Here is a 19,826-nt window from a genome sequence, read left to right as displayed (position 1 = left end):
AGTAGCTTTCCTAATCCTAGGTACACTGAGGAGGTTAGTGAATGAGGAGCGGAGGGTCTGTGTGGGTTCATACCACTTGAATTTGGCCTGAAGGGGCTTAGGACCCAAACCATGCGCTGCCTTGAAGACGGTGCACAGGGATTTGAACCGGATCCTCTGATGAACGGATTACGCGCCATTTTGATTAATGTATCACGTTTCCTACCACCAGGAAGCTGACTCCGTCGTTGGGGAGCATCAGAATCATCAGACTCAAGAAGCGGTCCAAAAGGAGAATAAAGATTAGCAACAGTGTTAGGAATGCGTCTTCGAACAGACGGAGAAGAGGAGTAAAGTACAGGAGCAACAACATGAGGGCTAAAGACAGGAGCAGCAGGATCAGTAGGAGTAGCTACAAGAGCAGAAGTAGCGGGCACAACAGCTTGAGAAGGTATAGACGGTGGAGTAGTAGGGACAGGAGCTGGTAGAGGAATAGGAACAAGAGGATTCGCAATGGCAGGACCAACAACAGGCTGATTAACAGCTGCCGGAACAGCAGGTTGCGGAACAGGAGGAACCACGGGAGCTGTGGTATCCTGTGCATATGGAGGTGGCGACTTCAGTAGATAGGACAACAAAGGATCCTCTACTGCTTCCTCTCCCTTCTTATCCGTATCCGTCGGTAAAGCAGGATAACATTTATCCACTGTCATACGTTGTAATCTATCAAAAATGTCCTTTTCCTTCTCTTCTTTGTCTCGCTGAAACTGCTCTGCATTTCTCATCGTTGTAACGATACCTTCTCTCTTATTACGTTTAAGCTGCTTGATTTCTTTCTGCTTGGCTTCTTTACGCCATAACCGAAAGGAATCAAACATGGCCGGCCTTGCTTTCTTTTGAAACAACTTAGCTTCAAGATTATCTAAAATCGGGGTCTCAAAACTACCATGAGGTGGCCAACTAAGGACACCGTCATTTTTAGTGTAACAAACCCAATAATCATTGAATGTGATAGGACCCACACCATGTCGACTATATAATTCGTAAATTGGAGTTCCAACTGGAGGTATCGGACACGAGTCCTCCAATCGGGAATCCGCACCACAACCTCTAAAGCAACTGAACAAAGTACTACGGCCAGGCATCGTGCACACTAACCGAGTTTCACAAACGTCAAGGGTTATTGGATTACAATGTCCCCTCAAAAGTGCAAAACCCTCGGTTTTTGGCGACTACAGACGTCAAATAGAACAACTAAGAGCAAAATACAAAGAACCACAAATGCAATGGAAACCATGCAACAACTAAGCACCCACAACAACTAAGGATTTTGGGAGCGACCCACAAATACTTAACTCAAAGAACAATGGCGTCACCAGGAAGGCCCGTCAATCGTCTCGCTGTACCAAGGTCTACGCCAGGCGCCAAAACAGGTCTACAGTCAGGGCAGCAGTCCGTCGCAGCCGTCAGGAGGCGGGGATCTTCGCGGAAAAAGTCTTCGGGCCACTTGTTTCGACAACAGGATCGATGAAGCGGGTTGCACCTTCCCTCGGAGATTTCACACGAAGTTCCTCACGATCGTCGGGCTTTGGACCGGTACCGCTGATGCAGCCCTACGTTGGGCGCCAACTGAAGGACTGGGTTTTTCTAAGACCCAGCGGTGCCAGGGATAACACCTGAAACCTTCGTGGGTTACCTGTTCTGACGTACAAATGACAGAGACACGGGACACTTCCTTCGGCGTCAAAGATTCGAGGTTTATTACTGCAGGGAACACAGAAGTCACGAGAAGTACATAACATGTGTGTTCAAGGAGACTGCTTCAAATTGTATCTGTGGATCGCTCCTTTTATACAGTTTTTCGTCATAAGATAACATGGCAAACAAAAGGTTACAACCCAGTTCCCACAGTAAATTTCATAGGGGGTCGCTTTCATGTATTCAGGGCCCGGAACATAATTACAGTAGCATTTGTCGGTTCCCAACTGTAAAAGTACATCTTCCCACCATTAGTGCATTCCATTCAGCTGTAAACGAATCAAGGAAGAGTCAGAAACAGGTGCAGAGGAAGACGAGAATAGCGAACAGATCGAAGAGAGTGTAAAGGGGGTGGTATCAGGAAACACGATTGCAGGGATCAAAGGAGACGTGCCTAATGAATGCACAACTGAGACAATAGACCGGCACGGCAAGATGAGCCTCGAGCGGGGCCATCTGCCTTACAGTGTCATCCCCCTCGTCATAAAGACACCCTCAAAGGAACACGTGTCTTCCGCAAGAGTTTGGGAATCCCAGGGTCACGAAGCGGACAGCGTCCGTTCGCTGGCTACTTGAGGGCAAGAAACAAAATGGATGCCGTATCTAAAATGGAACCCGTGGGTTCAGATGAAGAAACCCACGAAACAAACGAACGGTTTAGGCTAGCACAGCGAAAACGCGTACACCCACTAAACTCGTCATTTGCGGTTCATAGATACCAGACTCGACCATATTGGGGCGAGTCGAAAACACCACTTACAATTGTCACGGAACCTAAGCAACAGAGTATTTTCTTCTGCTGCCCTAGCAGGGAACCTGCCCATTTGCCAACTTTGAAATTAGTCCCTTAGTTAGGCTACTTGGTTTTATATTTTATGCCAAACACAAGTGGGAATTAGACAATGGGCTGCACAATATAGCATGCTCGCAATCATGGAGGACCACCTTCTTCCTTACTGGATACCCACAGAGCATCTGACTGCCTCTTTTCACCTTTGCACCCAAAAACATTATATGCGGCATACCACACAGATCATCCCTCAGCCTCACCCTGTTCAACATCTAAATAACCCCCCCTTGCAGATGTTGTTGGATCCCATGAACTCAACATAATCTCCTACGCAGAAGACACTCATCTGATCCTCTCACTTATTGAGGACCCCACCAATGCCAAAACCAACTTCTGAAACTCTATGACCAACATAGCGAAATGGATGAAAGACAGCTGCCTTCAACTCAACTCTGACAAAACTGAAGTACTGATCTTTGGGTAGAACACCGCCACATGGGACCACGGCTGGTGCCCTGCAGAATTCGGACCCACACCCAACAAACATGCATGCAACCTTAGTATCATCGTCGACAGCCAACTGATCATGAAACGACAAAAGTTAACACAATCACCTCCTCATGCTTCCATACACTTCACATGCTCTGCAGAATCTTCAGATAGATCCCAACCAACACCAGAAAGACCTCACTTAAGCCATTGTTACCAGCAGCCTCAACTACAGTAATGCTCTCTATGCTGGAATCTCCACCAAGCTCCTCATAAAAGTCTGGACCATACAGAAAGCTGCAGCCGAATCATCCTTGACCTCCCAAAACAAGCCCACATTGACCCCCTACCTGAGAGACCTCCACTGGTTCCCCCTCCAGAAAGATGCCAGTTCAAAATCCTCACACATGCCTACAAAGAACTCCACAACCTAGGACCTGCCTACCCCTACCATGGACTGAATTTCCTCCAAACCAATAGACACCTATGCTCCACTTCACTCACCCTTTCACTCACCCCATGTATCTGCTGCACCCACAGCTTTGGGCACTCATTCTCCTACATCACAGACAAGACATAGAATTATAACTCCCTCCTCCACCCTTTGCTGGAAGACTTCAGAAAGAGACTCAAGACCTGGATCTTTGACAGAGACACAGTGCCCAGATACCCCCAGAGGTGACAGAGTGTGCTTTACAAATGCTGATTGATGTAATCCAAAAACACAAAGTGACCTATTACCATGTCAGGTGTTCTTGCATCCACCCAACACCGTCTTGGAACTGGGACAGACCGACTTCGGGTCACATCCCATCATTTCCCTATAGCAGCCTGTATTACCGCCGTAAACTGTAGGAAATGGGATAGGAGGTGGTGTTAATCCCTGCACCCTGTGGTTCCTGCCACTGGGTGCAGGGATTAACAGGGGAGCAAGGGCCGCAACCAGAGGCAAGGGGCCCTGCTAGAGGACCCCGTTATCGGTTTCCTACAGGCTTTTCATGTCGGTAAGCCTGACATGAAGAGCCTGCCCGAGACCGAGTATTTTAATCCCAAAGGCAGAAGATTACGGGCAAACCTCTGACTGGCCGATGAGCTCCTTTAACTCGTCAGAACCCAACCGGAATGACTGCCTAGCATTGTAATACGGCAGTCGGAAATTAAACCGAGATGCGGCCTGGGGTTGGTATGTCAGAATAGTTATAAAAATGTAAGCAAAACCCAACCTACCAATCTAGGTTTCAAGCTTCATAATTGGGTTGTCACATCCGCCCAGCAGTTTGTTAGAAGGTGGATGGATAGATTCCTGGTAATACATTATGTACTTAGTAGTAGGTGGGTAAAAATCAGCTTCGCAGGAGGTAAGGGATGCTGAAATAATAATAAAAATCTATTTCAATAAACTCATAGCCTGAGTTTATATGGCATGTTTAGTGGGATATTAAAATAAAAGGTTGGGATTGTTGGGATCATTGTTGTTCCCAAATTGCTTAGGTCGATGTGTATTAGTCGATCTTACAGCCCTGTAAGGGAACTAATAAGATATTGTGTAGGGAGCATGGGTCCTAGAACAAGGTGTGCCTTGCTCTGGCCTGTACCCACTGCCTCAATTTCAGCACTCTGGGGAGCAGATCAGGGATTTTATCTCATGATCTGTCCGCTTCCAGGGGCTTGGAATATTCTTCAGATACCAATGAGTATTTCTAGTGCAGCAACACTCTCTGGTGTCAACTACTTTCTGCATTTCAGCTCCTCTGGGGAGCGGACCAGGTGGGCTACGCTTTCATCTGAGAACCTCAGAGGGCCAGAAATATGCATCCAATCACTGCCTAGCCGATTCGCTCGTTGATTTAATACCTTTAAAGAAATTCCATGAGCCTCCAATTTGCACATGGATGGTGAGCATGGATCATTGATCTCTTTAATCCAAGTCCACCAACACGTACCACAATAATTCCTTGTTTTCCATGAAACCAGTTCCATGCATTATATACTGATACATTATGCCAATCTTTTTCAGTTATACTTGACAATTCAAAGCTTAATGCATGCATGGATCAAGAGGAATGTCTTAATCCGGCATTTAATGACCTACATTGATGATGATGTTGCCACGAACTACCATCTATGCAGTCAATATAGGAGAATGAAAGTATTGCTTCAAAATGTGGTAGCTTGCATCTTACACTTATAACATATGGAAAGGTGTAGTTGACCTACTACTTATGGGCCTATGATTTCCCCTCAGCCTCTTTTTCTCACAGCACTGATATGCAATTAATTATTCATAGAATTGACAGATGAGTTACAGCAAGTCTTACCCGGAATAGCTTAAAATTGAGGACACATTTAAAGATGCCTCAAAAAAGTATGTATTTCGAAGTTTGGAAAAGGGCAGTATGTCAAATGTGTAAAAAAGACATGATACATAGGACATTAAGATGTTTTCAAATCTGTAAAGCTTTTAAATGCCCCATAAAAAAGACTTTCTTTTTAAACTAACACTGAGCAGCCCTGAGAGATAAACTAAAAGTGCTATGTTTCCCCTTAGGGTACATATTTAAAACATGCAGAAATTATGTCCTCCTAACAGATCTGACAGTAGATTTTAATCACAGATTCACAAGTGTAAACATCATCCAAAAGTCTAACTTTAATACTTTTCGGTTATCATAAAGGTAAACTTTACTAGTAGTAACTTTCCTTTGTGATTACCAAGGTCCCATAATTGATTTTTCCCAGGAATAGGGAATTGTACCCTCCAAGGCCGCGTTGAGTACCCAAATCAGAATGGAGCCACTATTATCCCCCCAGCGCATTAAACGCATCAACTGGAGCCCTGTTAGGATTTGGTGCCTTCCGCCATGCACTATGTTCTAGGGCATAGAGTACCTCCTCCAAGGTGCTATGCAAAAGGATAGGATGCAAACACAATTCCCTCTAGCCTAGTACCAGTGGAACATCCTACCTACTGGAATCAAAAATACCTGCGAAGTGGGTGACCCATGCTTGGTGTGAGAAAAAAGAAGTGAGTTCACCAAATGAGTCACTTTTCTGGAAACGGGTATTTACTGTGCTCCAAAATAATGTCATATCCTTCATCTCGGTCACCAGTGCCAGATTTCATCAGGAATCCTCTTCTAACTCCCTCTTCCTTAGGCTAGTGCCTGGTACTTCTGTAGGTGTTTGATAGCTAGGTAATCCCTAGGTGAGCCACATAGGGCAGTTCGAAGAAATTCGGATACCTGGGTACATGAATGATCAAACCACCCATGATTCCTTTTTATATTTTATCTTGAGGGTCTTGTGAGTTATGTGCTGTGTGTCCTAGTGGTCTGCCCAAATGCATACAATAGCCTTTCATGATCTACCTCCTTAAGCAGTAACTGAATTTGGCTGGGTTCATATTTAACAATTTCTGCAGCACTCTGCATGAATCAATCCCAGCCCATTTAATACGAGCACTTTTATGCTTGACTCGGATGACATTTGTGATACATATGGTTACTTTTGTACCTTTAACCTGAAGGGACGTTGATATGACTAGTGGATTATGGTCACTAACAGCTGTTGGGATAATACTGGGGATACCAGCCAGATTACCAGCAGAGGAGGAGATCAACATCTGGTCAGTAATAGTATGTGCCTCTCTGCCAATAAAGGAAGACATCTGTTCACTATCATCCACAAATCTACTTTCCAGTAATATAAGACCACTTTTGAAAATTAATGAGTTCAATGCTGGTCCATAGTCAGTATGTGGAAAATGTGAAATTTCATCCACCTCTGCAATAAATACACCACACACTCGTTGTGCAGTGAGGTAACATTTCTGAATAATAAATCACCTGTCCCCCAATTTTGGGGGGAGTGAATTGGCCACAACAATGCTTCCAGTCCTGCATCAAGGGCATGAACAATGGCACTAAGGGAAGAGTCAAACACTCTACTATAAAAATTGACCACCACCAAATCCGGACCACCCTTAAATGATAAGTAAAGCTAACAAAGAAACCACGCTGCCTGAAAAGTATTGAGAAAAAGCTAAACACCACCAATACACTAAGCACAAGGAAGTCACATACACCCAATGAAGCAATGCAGTGTCAAACAACTAGCAACATTTAAAGAAAAATGCCTATAAGACAATTACATCAAATTTATTATGTCAAATCACAGTCATAATATATTCAATCCATAAATATTCAAAAATATACAAAACTTTACGAAAACCCCAGGTGCAACGTTCACACTACAAAACACTCACTCTATCAAAACAATGCATACTCATTTGTTCGCACATACACATAAATCATACATGTCCAATAGTCTCCAAATTCCATCATTTGATTACACCCCACGCGGGGTCGGAGGCACTGAGATAACTGTTTAAGACCACAATGTACAATATGGTAAGATGGTAATACCATCAACACATTATCATTTCATCAAATGTAACAACATGTTAATACAATTTATTGACACAATATAATGGATGTCATAAATAGAAAGTCTCAGGCAGACATGGAAAACACGGTGTGTCTCACCTTGTTCAGGGCGCAGTAAGATGGAATGACAGGTTGAGACAAGAAGGTGCACCTGGGAAATATAAAAAATATAAAAACAGCTGTTCATGTATAATACCAAGATACCCACAATGTAGACTCAAATGACACTGAAGAGGGAGAGATAAGGGGAGTTGGACGTTCATCACTGGAGTGATGAATTAAATGTCCAAGATAAAATCTGGAGACGTGCATGAAAAATAGTGATGTCAAGAAAAAATACCAAAAGTACCCATAGGTGAATAGATTAGAAAACAGTGTTCCAACATCTATTTACAAAGGAATTAGGATGAAAGATGTGTATAGCCCTATCAGTTCTTCACCAACCCATGGATAAAAACCTAGAGAGCACAGGACTGTACATGAGTTTAGCACAGGATCAATAACACCCCATATACATCCAAGTACGTCACAGATAAAAGGTGGAATCAACAGATATCTTATCAAGAAAAGCAGGTATAAAGAGACACCACAGGAATTTAAGTCAAGCCAGTTCATTCCAAGGATCAAATGGCCCAGCATAAGGCTAACTGATATATATATGTTCTCTCGCAGTCTAAATCTCACTTAACCTAAAGTGGTGAAAATAGCAAACAAACCTGTAGAATAAACAAGGAGGGTCAGTCAACTAAAGATCACCCGAATCAGCTGAACAGATGGATAAGGGGACCAACACAGACCCAAAGCTTCCAGTATTTCAGTGTGCAGGAAAGGCTACTGAGGAAGGGACCTACCTGGATAGATCAAAGGGTGGCCCATCAAGGGATAGAATGCCCAGAACCCCAATACTAATGAGGAAATAGAATTGAGGGGAATAAAAGTAACCAGACCCAATGAACAGTAAGGTCTTTCATAACAGAAAATGGTTAACCGTGCTAATAAATCCCTATAGTCTGAATACATGAACATGACAACAGACAAAAAGGCCTGTTTCCAGAGGAGCGATCAATGGTGCAGCACACTCCTTTGCCGTATCATGAATGGCGCGCAGGGCAAATTCAAATATATCAAGCACACTGACATGAAGGACAGTGCTTGCATTTGGGAGACAACGCCAAGCTTGTGGGCCAATAGAGCTAAGCTGGCTTTGCATGCAAGTTCATACCTCAGAACTGGACACGCGGGTCCCTGTGTGCAAGGCGTGTACGGTCCCCTGAGCATTACCGGACAATAATGATGAAGTTCAACATAGGCAAAATATGGGCTATGCGGGCGAAATAAAATCCCAAACTAAAAGTGCTCCACTCTTACCTCGATAAATAGAAGGAGGCTAAGTACACTCTGAACGTCCTTAACTCCGGGGATAACGCCACAGGGAGGCCATAGGATAACCTCTCTCGTTGAACAGAGACCATAAGACGCAGCGGGCTCTAAATAGCGCTAGGCCTGTTGGATGATGCGGTTACCATCATCACTACGACACTCGCGCGGGGGCGCCATATTAGAATGGTTAAAGATGAAATAAATTAAATAAAAATAAGTGGAGGGGAAAAAAATAAGGCACCCCTGTAATCTCGGTGTCTCTATGAGGCCTAAGGTAATAAAAATAAAAATGAACGACTGGGATATAAAAATACAGCCAATCCCAGAAGATCCTGACAGGTATCTGGACAGAGTTCCAATAGTGTTGGTAAAGATGGAGGCTAGAATACCGAAGCCAACAGATGTCATATCGGGAGCATTCTTCTCTATTCCAGGTCCCAAACAACAAGTGAGCCATGGGTGACTATACAGGGAATAAAACCTTTCTGACTGTCATGAAATGTAATGAGAGACAAAATCGCTCAGCCCAAAAAATCAAGAACAAAATAGGTAAAAAGATACAGCCATCTTGGAGGGCTAACCGTATTGCAGGTATCAAGGCCACAGGGGCTCATGGGGGGTGAGTTGTCACCATCACATAGGGGCTACGTGACTGCAGAGATATTGAGATTCCTGTCAGGAGAGATGGCTGGAATTCAGCGCTCCACAATCCTGTTCAGTTAGGGAGATCCTAAGCAAAATAAGAAGAAATATGGAATAATGAAAACAAATACGACAAACCAAAAACATTATGACCACAATGAAATGGAAGACCCCAATGAGGGGAGGAAAAGGGAAAAGAAAGGACCGGATCCCACCCAGATGGAAGGGGCTTCTCTCACAGCACAGCATCAGGGCACTCCAAAAATTTAATAAAGTCAGGGGGCACTTATGAATAAATGACGGATCCAAAGAGAAGAGGGTGGAGGGGTAAGTTCAGACAAAGGTACGAATGCATGGTCACTCATAACTGAACGGGGAGATGGGAGGGGAAATTACTCAAGTATCACATTCTCCCATGGAATTTGTTCATTCAACCCCTTATCTCTAGTTTGAAGTGTGAAAAAAAACAAAATACTTCTTTTTTCCTACGGATGGCAGTAGTGTCCCTACCCTGTTGGGGTATCATCTTCTCCAGGACCAACCAACTCAGATCGCTCTCTGTATGATTAGCCTCCTTTAAGTGGTTGACTAACGGAACAGAATGTTTGGTGATCTGAATGTTTGATTTATGTTCGCCAATCCTCTTCCTGCACTCACAGCCAGTTTCGCCAACATATGCCAAACCACATGGGAATAGGATAAGATAAATGTTGTTAGAAGAGCGGTAGTTGGTCATGTTTTTAAGGAACACAGTTCTATTGTTTGTCCTGATGTTATCAGCCACTATGGCATTGGGGCAGGCTTGACAGGACTTGTGGTTACCTAAATGGGGTAAATCCTGTGATGGATTTTTGGCAGAAATTTCCCTTGTCAGTTCACTTCTCCATGACTAGGAGATTGTGTATTTTCTTGTTTCTCATAAATGCGAAGAGAGGTTTGGGTAGTTTATGTTAATTTTCAATAATATTAAGTAGATGCCTTTGCGTATTGATGATTTGGCAAACTTTGCTGACAATGTTAGAATATTTAGTCACGCTAGCAAGTTTATCTTGCTGTTCTTTGTTGTATGGTCTGAACATGCTCTCTTCAAAGAGTCTTTGATCAATTTTGTTGGATATCCTATTGCAATCAGTTTGTGCTTGAGGATCTCTGCTTGGGTCATGAAATTCATGATGGTGGTACAATTTCTTCTCAATCTTAGAAATTGACTGAATGTATTTCCCTCCTTCTAACACCGGGGAGTAAAACTATTAAAATGTAGTGACATATTCCTGGCTGTGGGTTTGGTGTATAATGATACTGAGAGATGGGAACTGTGAAGTTCTACCCATACATCTAGGAATTAAACTTTGACATTGCTGTATGTGCAGTGAATTTAAGGTTTGGGTCACACACATTTCTCCATAGTATGAATTCTGCCAGGGTTTCCTGGTCACCCCTCCAAATCAACAAAATGTCATTGATAAACCATGACCAATGAAGGAAGTTTTTCAAAAAACTATGCCACTCCATTATAGATATGATGGGATTCAAAGTGGCCCATACACAGGCAGGCAACACTAGAGGCACACGCGGCACCCATACTTACCCCTTGTACCTGTTGGAAAAGAGCCCTGTCGAATTCAAACAAATTCCCACTGAGAAACAAGTCCAAGCACTCCAGGATAAATGAAGAGCTGGTGCAATCAACCCCTGTTTCTAAGACTTCTCCTATAACCCTCATTGCTTCTTTTTGCAGAATATTAGTATAGAAGGACACCAGGCCAATGGTGACTTGGACTTCCCTCAGGTCTATGAAGGGGAGTTCCTCTATTCTGGAGATAAAATGTCCGGTGTCTTTATCGTAATATGGAAGTTTGTGAACGATGGGCTTAAGGAAAGAATCCACATATTTAGATAGGGGTTCTGTGGCTGCCCGAATAGTGGACACGAAAGATCTTAGAGGAGGGTTCAATTTGTCCTTCTGTGTCTTGGGGACACTTTCGATGATGGATATTCATGTGTGTGCTGGAGTGAGACATTCTCCCTCTTTTTTGCAGGTGGCACCACTCGTGACCGCATTTTCCACGATGTTTGCAATCCTTTGTTTCAACATGGGTTCCGGATTAATAATGATCCTCTTATAATTCCTCAGTGACCCCAAAAGGTGTTGAATTTTTCCAATGTAATGCACCCTGTCAAAAATGACAATAGCACCCGCCTTATCACAAGGCTTGATGGAAAGCCTGTTATTGTCTTTGGGGTATTTGAGGGCCATATTTTCCTCTTTTGAGCTATTGAAAGGAGGTTTAGGTACAAACATATTGGCCTTTTGGATTTTGCACATCACGAGTTTTCCAAAATCTCCACCTTTGGACCAAAAGGATCTAAAATAGGGATGAAATCTGATGGTGGTTTTAGTCCAAAGGAGTTATCATCAGCATCAGTTTGCCTGGTTTGGAAGAGCTTTTTAAATCTACTTCCCTGAAAAAAGATAAACAGGTCCTTAATAAGTTCAAACTTATTGACTGTGGTGGTGGGAACAAACAATTGGCCCCTCGTAAGGAGTGTTTCAGTATTGGTGTCAATACTATCCGAAGATAAATTGAATACTGGGATGGTAGTTAAGTTCTCCAATACTATCAACTTCGGGTTTGAAGATATTTTTGTAATTTTGTGGTTGTTCTTGGTACTATCCACTCTGTTGTTGGTTCCAAAATCTAGGGCGATAGTTGCCCCATCTGTTCCTTAAATAAATGGTTATGGGGGGGGGTCGGTTGTATTGTTCTTGTCTAGGCTGGTAGTTGTTTGGTTGATGTGAAGGACCTTCACTGTCTGCCAGAGAAGTTGACCATGGGGTGAGGCAGACACCAACCTTCTAGTGGTAAAAGGTAACAGGTTCAATGAAAGAATCTGTAAATCCCCTTTTGTCCACCCTGCTGGTGATGGTGGAGCTGCTAGAAAGTAGGAAGAGAATCTTCAACATGAATTGGGTCCACACGCCAGGTTTCCTGGGCACAAATTACATCAGCAACAGAGGTATTTTGAAGCCTTAATTTGGAGCCCACACACGTTCCAAGTAGTAAAATGGTATGCTCCCTCATAAATCCGATGACTTCCTTTTAGCGATAGAGCAGGGGCCTAAGTGTGTTTTAGTTGGCATACATATTTGGCTGATGGTACAGAATGGAAACAGGGACTGTGGGTGTAGTAAATTGTGTCAAGCCGAGGGTTAGTGGCCATATAGCCTGGTCACTCATATTGCTCAATTGGAAAAAAGGGTTCAGCACTGGGCAGAGGTGCTACTTGTACATATGTGCTGCAGCCATATCATAGATATCTATGCAAAGATAGTAATACACACATGTATATTATCAAAAATATATTTTTGTTATTATTTTTTCTTTTCACAAAATCTTTAGTTGATATCAAATTATCTTAAAAAGACTTTTATATATACAGAATTAATTTCATATGTCCACAATAATTTTCATAAAACATGTGCCATATAAATATGACCACTCTGAGAGATCTGAGAGGCCGCTTCGATTCACCCCTGTCCTCTGTCAGGTGAGCTGGAGAGAGACTTGGAGTCCCTGCAGGAATGGCTGACGGAGAGGCTTAATGACCTGGCCCCGATGTTGCCCCCCCGCCTGACACCAAAGCGGGTCTCGGCCCCCTGGTTTACTACTGCACTGTGGGCTACGCGGCAGCAGTGCAAGGTAGCCGAAAGGGCCTGGCGGGCACACTATGATAGCTCGGACAGGTCTGCCTATAAGGCGTTGGTTAAAGCTTACCACCGGGACATCCGCCTCGAAAAGAAAGCCTATCTCGCGGGGAGAATCGAAGCGGCTTCGAACTCTAGTAAGGAGATTTTTACCATTGTACGAGAATTCATTTCCCCTCGGACTATTGCATCGGAAGAGGGGCCCTTAGAATCCTGGGCGGCGGATCTTGCTTGTTTTTTTACAGGCAAGATTAAACTCATCCAGGACTCTTTTCCATCTGGTGTACCTGCTAGACCGCCGATGTCCGAGGTTGGTACGTCTCCCCCAGTTGTGCAGGGCGCCATATTGGCCGAGTTTCCATCTTTGCCAGCCCCCGCCTCCTTAGCGCTTATGGGCAATTTAAAATCTGGGTCTCCGCTTGACCCCTGCCCTGCTAAGCTCTTGGGTAAATTGGCAGAGGTGGTTAATCCACTGGCGCACCCTCTTCTCAACCTTTAGTTGAGTCTGGGAGTGGTGCCGCCAGTGTGGAAGCAGGCAATGGTCATCCCGTTGCTGAAAAAGCCGGGACTTGACCCGAAAGCTCCAGCCAATTACAGGCCAATTTCGCTGCTGCCGGCCCTTGTAAAAATCTTGGAGAAGCACGTTCAGTCGGTGCTCTCCAATTTTCTGGAGTCCCATGAGATCTTACATGACTCCCAGTCGGGCTTCCGTTCAAATCGTAGCACCGAGACCGCGCTCCTTGAGGTTTCTGAAACCATCAAAGGGGTGTTGGATACCGGGGGCAAAGTCATGTTGGTGTTGTTGGATTTGTCGGCGGCTTTTGACACCGTCCCCCATGAGGGCCTGCTCGCAAGACTCTTTGAGATTGGTCTTCAGGGGACGGTGCTCAGATGGTTTTCGTCTTTTTTAGCCGGCCGCCGGCAAACGGTCTGGACATCATCTGACACCGCTGTGATGCCGCCTTTGGGAGTTGGGGTCCCTCAGGGCTCTATATTGAGCCCGACCCTTTTTAACATCTTTATGACCCCTTTGGCGGCGGTGGCGGAGTCGTTTGGTGCCCGGATCGTGTCATATGCCGACGACACCCAGCTCCTCTTCTCTTGCGAGAGAGGGGCCGACTTTGACGGGGAGAGTATCCGGAATTGCCTTGTGGCTGTGTTCAGATGGTTCCAACTGAACAGCCTCAAGTGCAATTCCGACAAATCTGAGGTACTCTTCTTCGGGTGCGATTCGGAGCCTAGCTGGCAGGCCTGGTGGCCCATCGACATGTTCCCTCCGTCCGGTTCTTCCCCCATGGCTAAAAACTTGGGGGTCAAGATGGACAAGGGGCTGACGATGAAAGCCCAGATCCTGGGGGTGACTGGCACCTGCTTCGGCCTTTTAAAAATGTTGCGGAGGTTTCTGCCTCTCTTGTCGGAGGAGCACAGGAGGCTGACTGTGCAGTCTCTGATAGGTTCCAGGTTGGATTATGCCAACATTCTTTACCTGGGCCTGCCAGAGTACCTGTTGCAGCGGCTCCAAGTTGCCCAGAACGCGGCGGCCAGGGCCATCTTTGGCCTAAATAGACGTACCAGCGTTTCCGGGTTATTGGTGACGCTGCACTGGCTACCCATCCGCAAGCGGATCGCCTTTAAGGCTATGACTTTGGCCTACAAGGCGCTTCATGCCGTGGGAGCAAAACATCTCCAAAAAAGACTGGCCTTTTATCACCCGGCCCGCTCGCTGAGGTCTGAATCTCTACTTTTGGCCGTCGTTCCGCGTGTTAAGAGGGCTCGCCTGGGCGGCCGCTCCTTCAGTTTGTTGGCTCCACAGATGTGGAATTCACTACCGCTCCCACTGCGGGGGGCGACTACTCTCCTTGATTTTAGAAGAGGTCTTAAAACTTGGCTGTTTACCCAATAGGTTTGCTAGCAGTTCCTCTCTTTTGTCTGTTTGCTTTTCAACCTTTTTAACTGTGTTGTGTTATTCAGAAATCAGTTCCCCTTACCTAAAGCGCCGGGACACTCTTTTTGAGTAACCGTTGCGCTATACAAAAGAATAAATAACATAACATAACATAACATAACATCACATCTGAATGCCCTAGGTCGGGGAAGTCTAATGTAGGCTATGGTCATTTTTGTTTGAGAACGGACGTTTTCTAGTAGTATGTCATAGATATGTCAGCACATTAGCATGCGTGCAGACACCGAGCTTTTAAATCTTTCTGAAACTACTGCATGAAGATAAAAGAATCAATAGTCAGTATTCAACGAGCACCTACTATACAACCTTGAGTCAAGTGTCCGATATACTCAGGCGTTGGATTTAAAACTTTTAGTCATACATTTTGCAAATTATTATGCAACGAAGAATGTGTATGACATAAACACACAATTGAACAATAATAACAGGATAAGGAAATAAGGCCTAGATGTATCAAGCCATTTGCGATTCGTTAAGGCCGAAATTCGCAGAATTTCGGCCTTAAGGAATCGCAAACGGACATTTAGCATCTTTTGGGATGTATCAGAAATTAGCAAAATAAGGAATCACAAAAAATTGCGATTCCTTATTTTGCTTATGCATTATTCCTTAAATGGCATGTATGAAACTTTTTAAAATTGCGAATTCGGGTTAAGGAATCGCAAATTAACACCAATTTGAGGTTCGTGTTAATTTGCGAAATCCTTTTAAAAAACAAAATATGACTATTTTGAAGGTGGTATGTGACACACATACATGCCCATAGGGCATGTATGTGTGCCATATGCACACACATGTAAGTTTCAGGGGTGCAGCAGGGTGTCCATGAGACACCTCTGCACCCTTGAAATAATTCTCAAATTGCGATTGGCAAATTGCGAATTCACAATTTGAGAATTACTGCACAATCATTCCTATGGGCCTCCTGGCCCATAGGAATGCATGGGGAATGATTCCTTATTTGCGAATTCGCAAAATGCGAATTCGCAAATAAAGATAAATAAGGAATCGCAAAAAAATGCAATTTTTTACATACATTCCATTTTGCGAATTCTAAATAGCGATTCGCAAAAAATCGCTATTTAAGATTCGCAAAATGGAATCTTGAAACATCTAGGCCCAAGACTTTTCCATAAGAATAATATTGAAATTAAAGCAATGAGCAAAGAAAGTGATGAACAAACAAGAAAAAAGAGACCACAGCTGATTTGCTAAATACTGAAGAAAATGAATTTAATGCAAATGGAATGTATAATAACATAATTCTCTCCTCTGTGGATGGGCTTTTAGCGCTTACAATATGAATATCTAACACTAATGTGCTCCCGTTTCTTTTAGGATGAAAGATATGTCGTCTCTACTTCAAAAACAAAATGAACTAATTAAATTGATCCTGCAGAAAATGGAAATCATTACAGAGGCTGAAGATGAAGAAGAACAGGATCAGCAAAGTTCCAAGGTCATGAAACAGGCACTGAACCGCAAAGAAAGTAAATGGAACTGCGTGTTAAAAGCAGTCAAAGCTAAAGATGTTTCGAGCTATACGTGCAAATAGATCTTTAAAAAAAGAACGATACTATTTTGAGATATTGTGTTTCCACATGTAGATATATCAAACAATAGACTGATATCTGCTGTTTCCTTTTTCAGCGTTTCAGGTCAAGTCGTAGGGGATTCATCAATTATTCAAACGATCATTTTTATTGTTGATTTGGATTGACAAATAAACGTATAAAATAGCAAAAGTAATTAAAGAAATATGATATCTAATTGGAAAAGTATGCCAATATAATCCTAAACATATTGAAATAAAGTGTGCAAAAAGGCAATTACAAATACAGTATGTAGTACACACTGATGAAATCACAAGATGTTATCAAATCAAGCAAGACTTGTAGAGCATGGCTAACCACCCGTGAGGTTATCCAGGTATAGGAGTCTTAGTCAAACAGCCAGCCTGAGTCCTTTCCTCAATCCAGATAGAGTGGGTGAAGTCTGGAGGTGAAGAGGGTGGCCATTCCAGGACTTCTCTGCGAGGTAGGAGAAGGAAAGTCCTCCGCTGCTGCTTCAGAAGATGCGAGGGGTGTGTCAGAGTGCGCTGGAGGCAGAACGCAAGATTCTGGTGGAAGTTCAGCCGGTGGTTGGTGTATGCTTGTCCAGGGCTGTGAAAGGCCTTGTAGGTGTTGGTGAGCATCTTGAAATGGCATCTCTTCTGGATGGGGAGCCAGTGGAGTTTCCTGAGGTGGGAAGTAATGTGGGTCCACGTCAGGAGGTAGAGGATAGGTCAGGCAGCTTACTTCTGAATGGTAAACAGTCTCTTTAAGAGGTGCGAGGTTATTCCAGTGCAGAGTGCACTGCTGTAGTCCAGCTGGCAGGTGACTAGGGCTTGGGTGACGGTTTGTCTGGCATTGATGGGGAGCTATACGAAAATCTTACGGAGCATGTGAGCACGGAGCATGTGTTGATCTGGCTTTTCATTGTGAGCTTGCTGTCTAGGATGATGCTGTGGTTGCTGTAGTCACTGCAAACACACAGGCATGGATGTCATTGCTAAGTCGCTAATCCATATGTACATCAAAATATTAAAGTGTAGCCAAAAAAGATATATCACCTACATTCCATGTTCATTTCTCTCCATCCACTTCTTTCCAGCACTTTGTGCTGTCCACCCTGATCCACTCCTTGTGGATGGCTACCCTCATGGGTGACATGTAGCGCTCTACAAATTCACCTTGTATTCCATTTCTTTTTTGTTCTCTACAATTAGATATGCATTCCTTTGTCACTCCCTGAGACAAAGTGAGATGGCATCCTTTTTCCCATGATTGATGCATATGTAAGTTTCCTTTATGGATTGATGATTATGACAGCAGAGAAAGGCAAGACCTTGTTTCTTTTTCACTGATAACCATGTCACACCCTACAGACAAAGCAGTATGTTTTGTATGTATGATAAATGTTTATGTTATGTCTTTGACAAGTACTTGACAAACGAGCACCTGAGTTTTTTGTAATCTTTTATTGATTTTAAAATCATGGCATTTTATAGTGTCAGTCATTTGTTCAGATGATGGGGCAGAACTGAATTTTTTTCACCATTCTTGACTGGTATGTTCTTCATGCAGCTGGGTATGCTACTAAACATTTTAATTAATATATAGACAAGTGGCATTTTATAGCTGACTAGAATCAATCATCTTGCCTTATCTTTTATCTACTATTTATGGCCGATTGTTGCCTCAGAGATACAACAGTGATTCCAGAATAACACGCTGTGATAGTTTCAATTTAACCATTAATTTATTTCATTTATGCTTGAATGTCCAGATTATCTGGTGTCTTCGTTTTAACATCATTGGTTAATCTCATTGCTACTCTTAACAATGCAAGGACGAGTGCAATGTCTTAACTACTTTTTATATTTTTCCCCAGGAATTTAGCTGTGGTATTGCCCCTCACGTAGTATACACTACATCCTTGTGTCCCCCCAGTAATTTTTATTTGGAATAAAAATAGGTTCCAGGAAAAAGGGGGCTCACACCCATCGCCCCTTGCTTCTTTCATTGTTTTACCATACTGTAAAAAGTGACACATTGTCTATTATATTTAGCTTTTAGTCTGATGCAATATCCTACAATGTTAAAAATAGCAGGGTTGCCTAGCTTGTGACGTCCAACACAGTTCATGGCACACACAAGAGATTGTAACCAAAGCCTTAAACAATACAATAAAATTGTCCTGCTTCTTGTCTCTGTATTGAAAACAAAGTTAAATGTCCTAATTTTTCATGTACCCTTTATGAATTATGGACTGCTACTATTCATACTCTGACTTACTAAGGTCCACCAATCAAAGTAGTCTCCTTTATTTTAACAGCTGTCCCTGAAAAAGCTCTGCACCACAAAGGTCATTCTCATCTAGTCCTACATTAGCTTTTCTAGAGTTTGCTTCATGTGCTCTTCTTGGGTCTTAAAAGTTCCAACCAATTACAAATTATCAGAGAATTTATACCCCTCAAAATCTAGATCGAATATGTGCAAGTTTACATTTCGCTCTTATCCCTGATCTCCTGTAAATTTCCTCAGTGTTCTGTGCAACTCAATTATGTTGTGTTTCACTATATACTGGCTATTTTGAATGCAATCCATGTCATTAGTGCTCTTCCTAATTACCACAGCCAGCGCCAGGAACCCTGGTCCTCTGACCTGCCAGAGTTATTACTCTGCAACACTCCATGCACTCAACCCCGGAAGACACAACAACTGCCAGCTGTCAACACCACCCAATGACAGTTCCCCTACCGGCACTGCCACAACACCTTCACCCACCTCTGGACACCCACCACCACCACCAATCCACCGGACACCAGAGCACCCAAACCCCTAAGCTGCATCCTCCTCAACGTTCGCTCCATGCACAGACATGCTGTAGAAATCTGGGACCTCCTCAGCACCCTCTCGCCCGACGTTGCCTTCCTCACAGAAATCTGGACCAACGCCAGCTCCACACCTGACATTGCAACCGTCGTCTCCAACAGATACAAGATCCAGAGGAAAGACTGCTCCAACCACCTGAGGCAAACTCACTATCGTACACAAAAACTCCCTCCGACTCACCACATCCAGCACCAACAACTCCACATCTCCCATGGAACACCTACATTTACAGATC

At 43.6% G+C, this 19,826-nt stretch overlaps 1 protein-coding gene across 4 annotated transcripts in view; it reads left to right on the top strand.

Moving 5' to 3' along the window:
- Positions 1-18,147, top strand: part of TRPA1 (transient receptor potential cation channel subfamily A member 1) — a 913,216-nt gene extending 895,069 nt beyond the window's left edge. For all 4 annotated transcript variants that reach the window (XM_086965876.1, XM_086965877.1, XM_086965878.1 and 1 more), the window contains exon 28: positions 16,494-18,147. In XM_086965876.1, coding sequence (XP_086822002.1) covers positions 16,494-16,710 — 217 coding nt within the window. In that variant the 3' untranslated portion in view covers positions 16,711-18,147. The remainder of the gene's footprint in view (positions 1-16,493) is intronic.
- The last annotated feature ends 1,679 nt before the right edge of the window (positions 18,148-19,826 follow it).

The sequence above is a fragment of the Lissotriton vulgaris genome, chromosome 4_1 (genome assembly GCF_964263255.1).
Source record: "Lissotriton vulgaris chromosome 4_1, aLisVul1.2, whole genome shotgun sequence".
In the NCBI taxonomy this organism is placed as follows: Eukaryota; Metazoa; Chordata; class Amphibia; order Caudata; family Salamandridae; genus Lissotriton; species Lissotriton vulgaris.
The sequence above is the reverse complement of the archived record's forward strand: the minus strand, read 5'-3'. Positions and strand labels throughout refer to the sequence as shown.